Source organism: Musa acuminata, chromosome BXJ2-6 (genome assembly GCF_036884655.1).
Source record: "Musa acuminata AAA Group cultivar baxijiao chromosome BXJ2-6, Cavendish_Baxijiao_AAA, whole genome shotgun sequence".
Classification (NCBI taxonomy): Eukaryota; Viridiplantae; Streptophyta; class Magnoliopsida; order Zingiberales; family Musaceae; genus Musa; species Musa acuminata.
In genome coordinates this window covers 224,540-240,671 of record NC_088343.1, presented here as the reverse complement: position 1 = coordinate 240,671, position 16,132 = coordinate 224,540, and the positions used below count along the sequence as shown (strand labels likewise).

The following is a 16,132-nucleotide window of genomic DNA, read 5'->3' as shown; positions in this document are numbered from 1 at the left end:
CCCAAAAGTTCCAAACTTGATACCACTTTCATCATGAAATGTTACTATAAATCATAAGCAACAAGAACATCAAAAGTTGTATTAGTGCTACTGTACTGATCAGATTGGGGAATAACTCACTCAGATGCAGAATCTCATTTCCTGAATTCAAATCTTGCTACACACAAGAAAAATAAGGATAATCTAAATAAAATGATTTCATATCACTTGATCCAATTAATAACACCACCCTTATATTTTACAGGTAAGACTCCAACACAAGGCATTATTTGTCCACTTCTCCATAATATTTGATCTTTCACTGTAGTACATCGCCACATATGAAATGTTCAATCTGCTAGATTACATCACACCCATATATGCATATATATGTATATGGAATAATATCTTCGCCTGGTCATTAGAATTACACCAAATCATATGATGAAGATCGAAGAACATGAAAGTTGTAGTTTCTGCACTTCGCAAAGGTAACTGCACATCGATGTATCTTTTACGATCATAGTGGCAGTGTTGTGTTCTAGTTGTTGCATCGTTCAACCAGAAAAGGTTTGAAGGACAACAGGAGTCCGATAAACTCTACCACGTTCAAAATGAAGAAAACCATTTGATCACCTGCAAACCGATTAAGACAAATACAATGAAGAAGAATTTTAAAAAATGATAAATTAATGTCAGAATAACACAAAATAATGGAGTTAATGTAGAACTGAAATTGGCTAGTGCAGCGTTGCAAGTGGAAGGTATTGCATAATCTTAGCAGGAGTTGTCATTGGTAAAACTGCAAGATGCATATTAACATTAATGAACAGGTGTGTAAATAATCAACTTAAATTGCTAGCAAGGAAATACTGAATAGTTCTTGATGCAAACAGGAACTGCATTTGGTTGATCAACACTTCAGTTGTAGGACATTCTTCATTTATAATCTCCGTTTCATCTATCCGTGGCTTCTACCCCATCCTACTGTTTTTTCCCTTTTTAAAGCAAAGATAACACAATCAAGATTATGCCGTGTCATTTGTTTCTTTGCTATTTTCCTTCATGTTTTAGCTAACTTCTCAACCAACATTAAAATTTTTCCTCTACTTTAGTGTTATATTGAAAAGCATTATGACTGCGAATACCATAAAATTATATTCTTGTGAGACTTAATTAGTATTCATGCTAGCTGTCTGAGTAATTTATTTTTCTGCTGGATAGAGTATAAATGACAAAGAAATTGTCTTACAAGTTATTTCAATAGTTTGCATCAGCGAGTTATAATCCACTATTGATCTTATAGACCAATATCACTTTACACTACAAAACCAAGTCAGTTCTCATTCTTAATATTAAATTCTAATATAACTTCCTCAAGTAAACTTGGGTTGCATTGTTGTCACTGAATTTTGGAAGACCCAAAATACTGCATTTACTCTCGATATTGATGCAACAAGAACTGAAGCTCATTTTCAAAATCCTATGAATAAATTAGTCTCAAAATCTTAAAAATTAAATGGATGACTATTGACAGAAAACCAAGGTACACAAACATATTGTCATCTGAAGTGTTTAGTAGTCAACTTTAACAAAGGAAACTTTGATTGTAGTCAAAGTTAAGGCACTAGGTAACATTTAGTAGAGTAATCAGATGAACAAAAAAGGAAGGGAAGGTTCTGTAACACTGTAGTGGCTTCTTTGTTAGGAACGGTCAACACTAAGAGGAGAGGGGGGGAGGGGGGTGAATTAGTGCAGCAGTAAAATCACGTTGGTTTCTGAAAATTCTTTCGTACGTTGGTTTCTGAAAATTCTTTCGTACGTTGAAAACTGATTCCAGAAATATGCTTAGATTGAAAGCGTATGGAAGAACGTAGCAAATAATGAGAAGGCAATTTGCAGTTTAAAGTAAAGACAAATCAGATTTTTTTAGTGGTTCGGTCGTCATGGCATACATCCACTTCACCGATTCCTCTTCCGTCGAGGCCATCGACATCTACTATCGGTCTTCCTTCAATAGGCGAAGACCAACCATTTTTTACAACTCGATTCTCCTTTTACCGGGTTTAGGAGATAACCCTTACACCCCCACTTACTCCTCTCTCACACTATTCTAACACTTAAAACTTTTGAGTGGAGTTCACACATGATTGCAGCAGCGTTTCTTTCTATTTTTACTCTCAAGTCTTGTGTCTCTTAACTAAGGATGAGAGGGGCATTTATAGGCCTCAAGTTGATTCAAACTTAGAGCCTAAAAACATCTCATCCCGGGTTTCCTAGGTTTGGACGGTACCACCGCTAGTGTCACTCTGACACTAACACTACATTGGGCAGTACCACCGCCCAGTCTGGCAATACTACCACCTGACACTGGGCCACTGGGCGGTACCACCACCCAGACTGGCGATACCACCGCCTGACACAGTCACGAAGATTATGTCACGACAGTGCCACTTCTTGGGTCACTGTTTGGGCCTTTTATTGGGCCCAACATAATCCTTACATGAGCTCAATTGGCCCATAATTGGGTTGACCCAAATCCAATCTCAATTACGTGCTAACTACGAATTCTAAAATATTTCCTAAGCTAAACAAGTCCGTAAGTCTAGTTTCTTCCAACGATCTTCCGGCGAACTTCCGATGATCTCTCGACAATGTTCCAGCGGACTTCCGGCAAGCTCCTGGACTTCATGACAATCTTCTTGGTGAGTTCCGACGAGCTTCTTTGTCAAGCTCCGAGACTCTCGGCTGGTTCCTGCAGAACTTTCGACGAACGTCCGGACTTCTGACGAACTCTCGAACTCCCAACGAAATCACGTTCTTGACTCCGGGACTTCATTTTGCTTTATGTCTTGCTATCGTAGTTAATCCTGCACATGTAAAAACACACTTCGATCTAGACAATTATTACTAAGCTTGAATCATGCTGTCCGGTATATCATTGGTCCATCGACGCTTCGTCCGATTCTTCGGCGCATCGTCCTCTCTAGCGGCCTATTGCCCAATCGGCCAGTTGACTCCGTAACTCCGATATCCTTGGCGCAATATCTGCTCTTTTTGGCCCGATGCCCGAATCTATGGCCCGAAGCCTTCTGTCGATACATCGACTGATCCTCCGACCCGACATCCAATCTTCTGACATGTTTCACCAGCCCAACATGATTCTTCCTGCTTTAATTGTCTCATCCTGATCGAAGCATCTTGCGTCACTAAAAACGCAGATCAAATCATAAACACTTATTAATTGGTTTCATCATCAACATACGACATTCAACATTCTTAGCTACTTTATAATGCTTACCTGGAAGGAAGGAAGCATGTTGGCGCTTTTGTGCCCAAGAAAATCTGCAATCATGGTATAGCTGATATAAGTAAAGAACATAGGAACAAATGTAACTCAATCATAGCAGGATATAGCCATCATACAGAAAGGAAGTCCTCTTTCCAGCAAACAGTGAGGATCTCACTTAGAGAATGAGCCAAAAAAACAAAGAGAAAACACAAGTTTAGGCTTAAATTGAATGTTATACGAGCACATATCTATTTTGGTAGGATCAAAGACAAATTGACCACCAGTTATACATGCCAAGGATTTTGATATCAGTTCATACCGAATACCAACCCACTGCTTGACCCCACAGCCTGTTGGTACTGTAGGGTATACAGTGTGGTATACCATTTGACAATAATACAAATTTTTTTTTCATAGATCAGGATAATTGTGATACAGGTAGTACACACTGCATACCAGTAAGGGGTGTAAAGTATAAATACTGGTCATTACAGTTGACAATGTTTGGTATTTGAAAAAGGATCGCCATCTCGTGCTGACCAGAAGTGCCAGTCTGGGCTGCCATTCGTGGCCCACACCAGTATGTACCAGTGGGTACCAGCGTACTTACATTGGTACATACCGATTTTCAGAAAATTAGATAGAAAATGGTCAAAAAATTACTGAAAATAAAAAAAACCCTTAAACCATAATCTAATGCAATTTCAATTCAATTTCAGCAAAAATAAAGTGCAAATGAGTCATAAATGGTTAGTAATTATAGTTTTTTAAAATGAGATAGCAATTTTATCTGTTTTGGATTGTTGAGGAGTAATTTTGTCATGTGATCCTCTGTTGCTTCCATTGATCTTTAACAACCAAGGGAAAGAGGCTAAACCAAGGGTCCAATAGTCAATTTGACTGTTGGAACCAAATGATTTGACACAACCTGCCCGGTGCGGTCAGAATCTAACCGATCAGTCAAGTTTTTATTGTTTCGCCCGGGCATACCGGGTGGTACACCCTTGTCTGATGCATGCCGCCTTGATTTCAATTCTTAGACACATAATTGACAAGTTTTTCTTTAATGACAAGGCACTAAACAGACCATGCTTTTGAGTTATCTCATTAATTAAAAATCTATAATCTTGGTCACAAAAACATGGAATCTTCTACTAACTTATACATCTTGGTTACAATCCATAATACACACAGATCAAACAAATTTAAAAAGTTTAATAGGAATACTGTATGACAATACTGCTTGATATGGGCAGTATACAACAGAACGTAGGACTGTTTGTAGACCAAACTGCACCATTACGTTGTACAATGGACCAGATTTCCCATAAGATGCTATTTCAGACTGAAACCTAAATGGTTTCCACTGATTTGGGACAAACTAGCCATACAATTGACTGATCCCTTAAGGAAATGGTTTAGGCCAGGTATTACATACATCAACCCTCAATTCTCATGAGCCTTCTTTCCCCTCTAGCTCAACAAAGCAACGGTGATCAAGAAGGATATAGAATTAGGTTGGTAGTTGGTACAATCTTATTTTTTTTTGGGGGGTGTGTTTGTTCTTCTCTGTCTAATTATTTTCCCCTAATCGGGACCAATGTATATTGGCCAATACAACTTAGTATATTTTTGACAGGGAACTGGTTCAGGTACTGGTGTCAATACTCAGTTTCTTTAATATTGTCCTCAGAGAGAAACTAAGTTATAATTACTTATTTCTAGGATGTCCAGCTAAAATCCTAGTTTTTATAGTAAAGGATCAGCATACATGAAATCAAATCAGCAGATTGTGTCTAGGAATCATGAAAGTAAGCTAACATTTTCACTCCTGCTTTTCTCCTCTTCCCTCTTCCTCTTCTTCTTTTCCTTCTGTTTTTCACTCCTTTGTCCTCTTACTCCTCCCTCTTCAATCTTCTTCACCTTCTTTCTACCTCCCTCCCTCAGCACTCGATACCATGATGTGTTCTGTCAAACTGTGCGTCGGTATACTGGAACTGAGCGGACTTGTGCTGTCTTCTTTCTACCCCCCTCCCTCAGCACTCAGATACCTTGACGTGTTCTGTCATACTGTGTGTCAATATATTGGAACTGAGCAGACTTGTGCTGGTCCATGGTGAAACTGCATTCCTCGGTATAGAGAGAATTAAGTTAGGATAGACTAAGAAGTATAGACCACTTGAACACTTTAATAGGAAACCAAGGAAAGCACCATGGGGCACCATTGAGCATGATCAGTATGTCAATTTCAAGGAACAAATGTCAACATTTCCAATGAAGTCTTACATATCCTTCTTGTGATCATACATAGATCCAGATCAATGGCTAGGATATTAGCTTATATGCATCAGGATAAATTTTCTTTGCTAATGTTATTCATATCATCCATAATATTTTGAATAGATAAATTGGCAAAAAAAGAAGGGCAGAAATAATGTTTCTGGAGAATTTTAAATAGATCAGAATCATCAGATCATACTTATGAGTGTCGATTTCCCATCCAAGTTCTCTACCAATATTTTTTTAATGCAGTTTCAGGCCACAAATGTCTTTGAGTTTATCATATGTCTATGTAGGTCTGTGTAGTGAGAAGGTGCTTTAATCATTAATCTATAAATTATTCTGAGGAACCAATTTATATGGTGAATAACTATAAAATGAAACTTTGGAGAGGACAACTTTACAGATCTTTGCTTATCAAACTGTGAAATATTAAGAAAGATCAAAAGTTCTCGCTATTAGTTGGATTCATGTATCAAAAGTTTCAAGACATCTTCCACTTACATTTCTTAGTTATTATATTGATTTGTTGATTTAAAGATATCAATTTTAAGGATTTCAGCCACCAGGAGATAATTTATCAAACCTAATGTGGTCAAGTTCTTCATTTTGATGTTTTACAACATTGGCAATAAGCTAAAAGGCACTCTACAAAAAGATCACTGGAACAATATTTAAAACTGTTTCATCTGAGCCATGGACTCATAAGACATCATGTAGCTCTGACAAGGTAATGAGTAATACTTACATAGCACCACCAGCTGCTGGAGCAATTGCTTTAAAAATGGACATTGTAGTCACAGCTATGCCATTTGCAGCTCCTCTTTGATCTTGAGCCTGAAGTTTATGTACTAACGTGAGATAATTGTTTAACATTTAAATAGGTGCTTCAGTGCCATGATGAATTGGTTTGGAATACTAGGAAACAACACAAATTTTGAAACCATAAATAAGAGAATTAAAGTGCAGATTAATGAACATTACCACAGCAATGTTTTGCAAAATGAACAATCCAGTGACGATAGTTACCTGATCATATAAGAAATTGATAAAAAGCATAAGAAACAATTAGATTGATCTAGTAAACAAATAAAATTTAAGAAATTAGTGAATCAAATATAAAAGGTCATCCGTGGAATTAAATTAAGATTTATAACATTGGGAAGTGAATATATTTCCTCATCTGAAAAAACCTAAGTTGCTCTATAGAAATTGACATGTTCAAGATGGTCTACAAAATGGGCCTGGATATTTAGAAGACAATTTACACATGAAACAACAGATCTAGAGAGATCATAATACTACTACTCAGTATACTAAATAATACTTAATGCAACGACTGTCATCGTATCCGAAATTGTACGAAACAGATGATATGCTCTAACTCAGGATAAACAATTAAAAACAGCTATGTCACTGCCCTCTTCTCACACGATTAGGCTCATGCGAACCGTCTTCTCGCTGCTGCTGCTGCCCTCTTCTCATGATGCCACTGCCACTGCCACCACTGCTGCTGTCTTCTTGTCACTGCCCTCTTCTTGTGTTGCTGCTGCTGCTGCCATTCGACATTGCTACTGCTTCCATTCCATTCTCCACCATCTCCCTTGTATACTCCCTCTTCTCCTCCTTCACCTCTTCTTCCTTCTTGTTCCTTCTTGTCCACCACTTCATCTTCCTTCTCCTTCCTCCTCTTCCTCCACTGTCTCCTCTTCTTCCTTCAGCTTCCTTTTTTCTTGCTCCTCCCTCCTGAAGATCTGTGCCTTCCTCTTCTCCTTTTTCTTTGCCTTCAAAACACCCATACACATCAAAATGTATTGGTCTGACTGACCAATATGGGTCTAGAACATGATAAGACAGTCCTTGCTTAAATGGATACTTTGGTGACAGATCTTCCTTGATATTTTAGTTATCAATTCCTATGAAAAAAATATGCCACTTTGGACCATATAGTTACAGGGAAAGGTAGTGTTAGAAACTGGAGACATAATAAATCAGGGTATTATGTCTAGCTAAATTTGGCTGTCCTTTGGCCTTTACATGTACAGCTATGTTTAGAATAGGTCAACCTTTTAGAATTATTAAGCTCTGGATGAGCTTGGACCTAATAAATCAGGGTATTCAAAGCAAGAACTAGTTATGGTTGGTCCAGCAGAAGTGATGCATTGAACTCATTCTTCAAACTTGAAAGTTAAATAAACTGACTCTCAAAGAGTTGGTTAAACATAAGATAGAAATCTGCATCTCAAATTGTTTCATTATTTTTCATGTTCCATAACTACATTACAAAACTTTAATCTAGAAAATGTTAAACTTACTTACAAATCCATATATCCAGCCTTTCTTTAAATTACTCAAAATTATATACATTTTGACTTTATCTTTAGCCTGAACCTTTCTTCATAAGCTACCATAATTCAATTATTCATCCTCATTCGTCATTACTATTTAAACAAAATGTATCTACTATAAGTCTTCATTGAGCCAAACTTTTTCATATAAATTATTGACCTATTGAATTGCACCATTTAATTCTAAGGTTCTTTTCTATACTTATTTGCTTCTAGCCTTATATTTTATTTTAAACATATATTCAATCGTTTCTTGATAAATTAATTTTTCTCACTATAAATCCTTCACAAAATTTTTGTTAATCATTTCAACAAAATGATTAATGTGAAAGAAGTTAATATATTCCATATGCATATGTCTTTACAAGAAACTCTATCTACCTCTTTAGCGAGTTCCTTATAACTATGGGATTACATCATGGATCAATTTTAAGTTCTTATCTTTTTAAATTAATAATAGATAAACTTACTAATAGTATATATCAAGGTTCGTCGTACCGTACCGTACCAGCGTTTCGACCCGGGCTCGGTACGGTATGGTACCGGTGTACCGAGCGGTACATCAGGGCATACCGAGCGGTACACCCTGGTGTATCGAATAATTTTATACTTTTTTCATACTGTAGCACTGTAGCAGTACCGGGCGGTCCGCGTACCGGTAACCTGTCGAACCGGTATGTATCGCCCGGTACGGGCGGTATGCTTCGGTATGGCAGACCTTGGTATATATAATGGATTGCCATGATCTATGTTAATTGCCAAATTTATTGATTTAGTTGAAGAAAGTTTAGATGAATTAATACAAAATTTGAGTGATGAAGACAATATGTAGAACTGAGATTAAATAATATGAAATGTAATTTTTGTAAACCTAGTTTGGACGGATGGGCAACATGTTACTATATGAAAAATTTTTTGGCATCTTAGATCTATTATTTAACAAAATAGGAAGATTGATCATAACATTGTTCATAGGTCAAAATAGATGGGCGTTTGTGTGATCAGGTGTCCCTTCGATTAAAGTAAAATTGCATTAATTATTAAGTCAACTGTGTTACTTTATAGATACAAATGGTAATCTAATAAGAATTAACATATACAAAGAAATATATAGATGAAATGGGAATGTTAAAGTGGATGTACAAAAATACCAGGAAAGAGAGAAAATTATTTTTTTTCTAATTCATGAACAAAGCTAATGGAGGATAAAATGAGATAAAATCACTTAAGATGGTATAACTATATTCAAAGATAATAATTATGTGAGGTGTCGATTGATCTAAGTGGTATGAGGAGATTTGTAGGGAGACCTAAGAAGACTTGAAACCAAGGTATGCAATTTCGAATGGTACCACCCGGTACGGGCAGTATATACCGATCCGATGGCATACCGATATGCGGACTGTCCGCTACCAGGCGGAACGTTTAAAAGCGCCTTGTATCGAATGATACGAGGTTATATCGGACGGTAACGATCGAAATTTCGACCGTTACCGACCGGTACAACTCGATAACGGTCGGTTTCGACCGTTACTGCTCGGTAACAGTGCTACAGTGCTCTAACGCTGACTATTGGAGCCCTTTCTCATAGTATTTAAACCCTTCTTCTCCCCTATTTCACTCCATTATATTCTCATACTCTTTTAAACTATCTCAAACTCTTTTTTTCTCTTAAAAAATAGTATAACAATTCAAATGATTTTTCTATAGATATTTCAATATTTACATAAGAACAATCTGTAATGAATTAAAATACAAACCTTGCACAAGATATTCTTCAAAGCCCAAAAAAGATATGTGATACTATTCTTACCTAATTTACATTGATTTTGCTAAACTTATACTATTACTATATTTATTTCTAACTTAAAAACCCTATCTTAACTTTTTTTTATTTTCAGATATTTTTGGAGGATTTTACACCTAAATTAGGTGTACCACTTGGTACATGGTACCGTACAGTACCATACCGAGCCAACCTCAATTAGGTGTACCACTCGGTACATGGTACTGTACCGTACCATACCACTCGGTAAAGTCATTAGATTTATGTACTTTCTTAATTTATCTATTTTTATTAGTTATACATCAGATATGATTTTTCACTATATCTATTACCTGAATTAACCCATCCAATAATTCCAAAATTGTCATTGATTTGATAAAATTAATCTATCCACAAAGACAAGAATTAATTTGTGATCTTTTAACCTCAAAATTCATAGTATTACGATTAATTATTCTATCATAAATTCTTTTAGCATATGCAGTATTTTTTGTAAACCCTTATCTACAGTAATGTCTATGTTTTCTGCCCATGTACTTGATTCTTAAATTTAACTCAAATCTTTGCGTACCCACACTATTTTCCATAAACAAGTTATGCTAATATCATTTCAAATATTGTATTTCTTAATTTAATTTTCTTTCAAATGAGTTTATATGATCCAACAAGAACTTGCTAGTTTAAGTCTACAATCTTGGACTGGCATCTTTATGTGCACCATCGCATAGTATGAAAACTCTCTTGATTTTGATTACCAGACTGAATGCTAATGCAATAGGCACCAACCGGGGCAATGTCCCAACCTAGTTCTTTTTTCCCCCAAAATATCGATCAGACTGGTATGTACCGATTTGTAATTTTTTGGTCGAACCAGATACTGACATGGAAATGCTAGCTCGATGCTAGTGCATATACTGTTCATTTTCTATTGTTGATAATTTTAATCAATGATACCAGGTGGTACATTTTAATATACTGCCCATGCATAGCTGTTCCTTAGCAATCCCATAAGTCACTAAAACCAATATCAGAGTGGTAGTTGAATACTAGGTTTTAACACAGTGCATTATGAGGGATCCTGATTTTGATAATTAAAGATCAATATCTCCACAAATATAGGCCATAAAATTTTGCAATCACTTAGTTTTCAATTTTAAAATGTGATGGATGGTTTGAAACATTTTTTGTCAGTGTCAAAAACTAGAAAATCTATAATTGCTCAGCTTGGGCTATACTCACAGAAAAAGTATTCTTCAGCAAGGATGCCAAATTCACTATCAACATGAGAGGAAGCCCTGACATCTTTGCCATAAATGGATAAGCAACAAGCAAAGGTATAGATAAAATCTGCATATTACAAAACATAATGGATCAAAAGAGGCTGAAAGCCAAATACACCAACATTTTTATCAATGAATGAAAAGTGATGATAAATAGTCCTTACTGCAGCAAGTCGCAATGAGTTGATGGGTCCTACAAGTTTCTCAAGTGGAGGGTAAAGAAGTGTTTGGAATACTAGAAGACCCAACCCTAGGAAAGTTCACAAATTTGCAGATATTATTCTAAAAATTTTTGGCAGAGGAAAATTTATGAAAAGATGCAACAGTCATTATGCAATAAATCTTTAAACACAATTTTATTTCAACAATAAGGCAGCATGTTAAGATACTACGTCTGAAGAAAAATCTACTAGTTGTCGTAAGATGCTATCTAGAGAAATAAGAACAAATGAAATCACAATCATATATGTGGTAAATTTAATGTTTAGGAGCTCCAACCAAGAATATTACGTAAGACTTTGTGGACTTCAAGACCACTTCAATTAAATCCTGGGAATATCATATGAGTTGTCTAGCTCTGATCATATATTTGAGAAACTATCTGACTGTGGAATATCATTGTATGGCACATAGAAAGGCCATAGATTTTTGCTAAAAGATGATAAGGCTGTAGCTAATTAAATCTTGAAGAAAGTGGCTAAGAGCTGTAGAGTTACTAATTTACTTTCCAGGTGTCCAAAACATGGGCCCTGATATCTCCTTGGCTCTTTTGTTCCTTTGTGATAAAACTTGCTCCCGTAGGAAAAAGGTGTCATTTTTCTCTTAGACTTGTTGCATGTCTAGGAAAAGATCTGAAACTGAAAATACTCCTATTTGTATATGTTATAATCGTAACAGAATAAACAAATTTTCCTATAGTTCTTGTAGGTCTTTAGGAAATATCTACCTTCCCTAGGCTCATTTTAATTAGGAATTAACATCAACTAGAAAGGATTGACATTAGCTTTCGATTACACTCCATCACTGATTTAGCGAAAATTGGGATGATAATGTTCTTCATATAAATACCTAACCATACTTGACGTGAAAATATAATAGGTTATATCCTTTGCCTTCTCAATATACAAGAAGTCATCTGACTCCTAATAAATAATCTTTCAAAACTAGCAGAAGGTCCTACAGAGAGAACATGGTAGAGAAGAAAGGAACAGCTCTTAAAAAGATCAGCATTTAGTAAAATCTTAAGTAGAAATTTTATAACTTGTTAACAAATGCCCATGATTTTCTAATTATGAATTCATTTGTGAAAGACTTATTAATAGAAAGTATGTTGATTAAGTGAAATATGTATCTAGTACCACTCCCCTAATGTCCTCTCCAACCCCCTCTCTCCTCTTTCTTCCCTGCCTCCACCCATCCCACCCCGTCCGCCTGATCCAAGCTGCAAATGATATTCTATATAAAAGAATATTTTATACTCTTACAAATTACAATGGTATGCAATATATTTTCTCAATTAATTCTAAATCAACTGCAATCTCACTGATTCAATCCAACTGGTCTTGCTAATGTCAATTACATCGATAATCGTCCCTGATTTTGATGCCAATCTTGTGGACTGTCGTCTATGCATTCCTTCTTATGTTCAATTATAATATAAAATTCATTTACCTTATTATCAACTCAAAAGGACTCTTGATCACAAAAAGAATCAAAGAACAACACTAATTCTCATAAGTTTCAACTTAAACAAAGGCACTATATTATAATTGAACAGCACTTAAGTAGCTATATGTACCTGAGACAGCGAGTATTTCACCAACATCTTTAGTTGAAAAGCTTAGTCCTCCGTACCTTTTACCACTAACAGCCCATAATGAGAATATCTAGCAAGCATTTAGAATTAGATATAATACCATTACAATCTATGTTAGGAAAAGGAACACAATTGCTAAAAAAACAAATAAAATGGGACTAAACGTATAAAGACCACAAGAAATATCCAATATTAATTGTTAGGATATACAAGATTTGACAAATATCCAATATCAGTGTGCATCGAAACATAAAGAATGTTCATTTACTTTAACAAGAGGGAAACGTTAAGAGAGTGAACAAACAAGCATAAATGTGTTTATGTCAAGGTTTGCAGTACTGACCCGTACTACTCGATATGAGCGGTACGTACCAATTCGACGGGGACCAGTATGCAAACTGCCCTCTATTGAGTGGTACCATAACTTGATCCCGTATCAGGCGATACGGGGTCTGTACCAGACAGTACTGATCCATCCAACCTATACCGATCGGTAATGGTTGGATTTCGTCCGCTACCGATCAAGGGCTAAGATTGATCTATTTCAAACGATCAAATTGATCGTTTGTCGATAATGGTTGGATTTCGACCAGTACCGATCAAGGGCTGAGATCACCCTATTTCAAACGGTCAAATTGATCGTTTGAACCATAGGAAAGGGTTGATAAGCCCTTTCCTCTTCCCTCTTTCAACTCATATCATTCTCTCAATCTCTTCAACTCTCTCAAACTTATTTTCACTCACATCTAACAATTCAAATTATTTCTTTATAGATAATTTAATATTAATGGAAAGATAGTTTAGAACGTACTACAAAGCTACTCCTCAAAGAAAAAAAAAAGGTATGTGTCACTATTCTTTCATAATTTAGATTATTTTTACTAAAATTAAACTAAATTTATATTTATTTCTAACTTAAAAACCCTAATAATTTTTTTCTTCTATTTTTAGGTATTTTTGGAGCTATTTTTTATATTTTTTGGGCATAACATTAGTATGCCTCAATACGTACCATACCAATCATTGGTCGATACATCAGTATGGACAAAATTGCAAACCTTGGTTTATGTAATATATTTTTTATTTCAATTATCTATCTTATCCTCTAAAATTGTGTTTGAGAAACCAACTGTTCTGGATGGTAAATAATCCTCTATGTGTTAGGAAAAAAGTCGGCACTAAGAGGGGGGGGGGGGGGAAATTAGTACAATGATAAAATTATGTCAGTTCAAAAAACCTTCGTACGATAAAAACCGATTTCGATGAAAACCGTTTCGGAGAGAGGTTAACTTGAAAGCGTTTTCGTAAAGATAGCTTGAAAGCGTACGGAAGATGCGTAGTGGATGTAAAGCAAGTTAAAAGGTTTGCAGTAAAGTAAATTGCTCAAATATAGAAATGCAAACTAGAGAAGAACACGTCAATTTTATAGTAGTTCGATCGTCATGACCTACATCTACTCAATCGATTCCTCTTCCGTCGAGGCCATCGGCATTTACTATTGATCTTCCTTTATAGGCGAAGATCAACCTCCTTCTTACAACTCTTTCTCCTTTTACTGAGCTTAGGAGATAACCCTTACACCCCCACTCACTCCTCTCTTAAACTATTCGAACACTTCGAACTTTGAGAGAAGTTTCACACATGATTACAACATAGTTTCTTTCATTTTTACTCTTAATACTTGTGTGTATTAACCAGGGATGATAGAGGTATTTATAGGCCTTAAGTTGATTTAAACTTGGAGCCTAAAAGCATCTCATCCCGGGTTTCCTGGGCTCGGGCGGTACCACCGCTTGTGCTGGGCGGTACTACCGCCAGTGTCAGTGTGACACTGACACTGCACTGGGCGATACCACCGCCTGACACAGTCCCGAAGATTGTGTCATGATAGTGCCACTTCTTGGGTCACTGTTTGGGCCTTTCGTTGGGTCAAACACAATCCTTACATAGGCCCAATTGGCCCATAATTGGATTGGCCCAATTTCAATCTCAATTACGTGCTAACTACGAAATCTAAGACATTTACTAAGCTAAACAAGCCCGTAAGTCTAGTTTCTTCTGACGAGCTTCTCGCGATCTTCCGACGAACTTCCAACGATCTCTCGGCAATGTTCTAACAGACTCCCGGCAAGCTCCTGGACTTCACGACAATCTTCTTGGCGAGTTCCGACGAACGTCTGGACTTTCGACGAACTCTCGAACTCCCAACGAAATCGCGTCCTTGACTCCGGGACTCCATTTTGCTTTATGCCTTGCTATCGTAGTTAATCCTGCATATGTAAAAACACATTTTGATCTAGACAATTAATACTAAGCATGAATCATGTTGTTCGGCATGTCATTGGTCCATCGATGCTTCGTTCGATTCTTCGGCGCATCGTCCTCTCTTACGGCCTATTGCCCAATCGGCCAGTTGACTCTCCAACTCCGATATCCTTGGCGCAATATCCGCTCTTCTTGGCCCAATGTCCGAATTCATGGCTCGAAGCCTTCTATCGATACGTCAACCGATCCTCTAGCTCGATGTCCAATTTTCTGACATGTTCCACTAGCCCAACGTGATTCTTCCTGCTTTAATTGTCTCATCCTGATCGAAGCATCCTGCGTCACTAAAAACATAGGTTGATCAAATATTTGAGAAATTTGATATTAGCTCAAGAGGGCTGATGTCAGGTATTCTATTTATTTTGTCAAATTCCTCAATGCTGCAAATGAATATACATTCTTTTTTTTCTTTTCATAGAAGTTTCAAAAAACTGAAAAAACATGCTATTGATTTCGTAGGATAACAAGGAACAAATGGAAAATTTAAGAAACTTTCCTTCGTAATAAGAGATTTTAACATCAAGCTTGGAGCGAAACTAGAAAGTTAAACATGAGTTGTTGGCCATGCATCCTATTTTTTTCAGTATTTAAGTTTTTGTGCAAGAAAAGTCATACTAACACTTTGCAAGGTAGTAAAATTGACAAATCATATTCGAAATATGGCGGTGTACGATAATGTTAAACAAAATATAGCACCTCACTGTAAGCCATATCATGAAGAGAAAAAATGCAATAGACAATGATGGATGACATCAATGGCCAATTCTTAAATAAGTTCTCCTTTCGTGGTAAACCACTTTCTTCATGTACACCTATATGTCCTTTAAAGTCAGGCTTGTATTGAGTAGTCTCCAAATCTTCAATTGACACACCTTTTACTTGATCTGAATTGTGCTTATGCAATGTCTCCTATATAATAATTTCAAGGATATACATCAGTCTAGCAACTAGTAAACTTGTGTTACATATTAATACTCTTGTGTATCAAAATTAGGAGAAAGAGAAGCTAGAGACAATTTGAATCAA

At 36.3% G+C, this 16,132-nt stretch overlaps 1 protein-coding gene across 5 annotated transcripts in view; it reads right to left on the bottom strand.

Annotated features, from left to right (window-relative positions):
• Positions 1-179: 179 nt before the first annotated feature.
• LOC135614041 (protein ZINC INDUCED FACILITATOR-LIKE 1-like) overlaps positions 180-16,132 on the bottom strand; it is a 33,875-nt gene continuing 17,922 nt past the window's right edge. The window contains exons 10-17 of one of the 5 annotated variants that reach the window (XM_065111035.1): positions 15,803-16,015; positions 12,764-12,851; positions 11,130-11,215; positions 10,925-11,032; positions 6,536-6,580; positions 6,300-6,388; positions 3,281-3,324; positions 180-615 (exon numbers count right to left, since the gene is read on the bottom strand). In XM_065111035.1, the coding sequence (XP_064967107.1) occupies positions 521-615; positions 3,281-3,324; positions 6,300-6,388; positions 6,536-6,580; positions 10,925-11,032; positions 11,130-11,215; positions 12,764-12,851; positions 15,803-16,015 (768 nt within the window). In that variant the 3' untranslated portion in view covers positions 180-520. The other 4 variants (XM_065111036.1, XM_065111034.1, XM_065111037.1 and 1 more) reach the window with 4 other exon arrangements.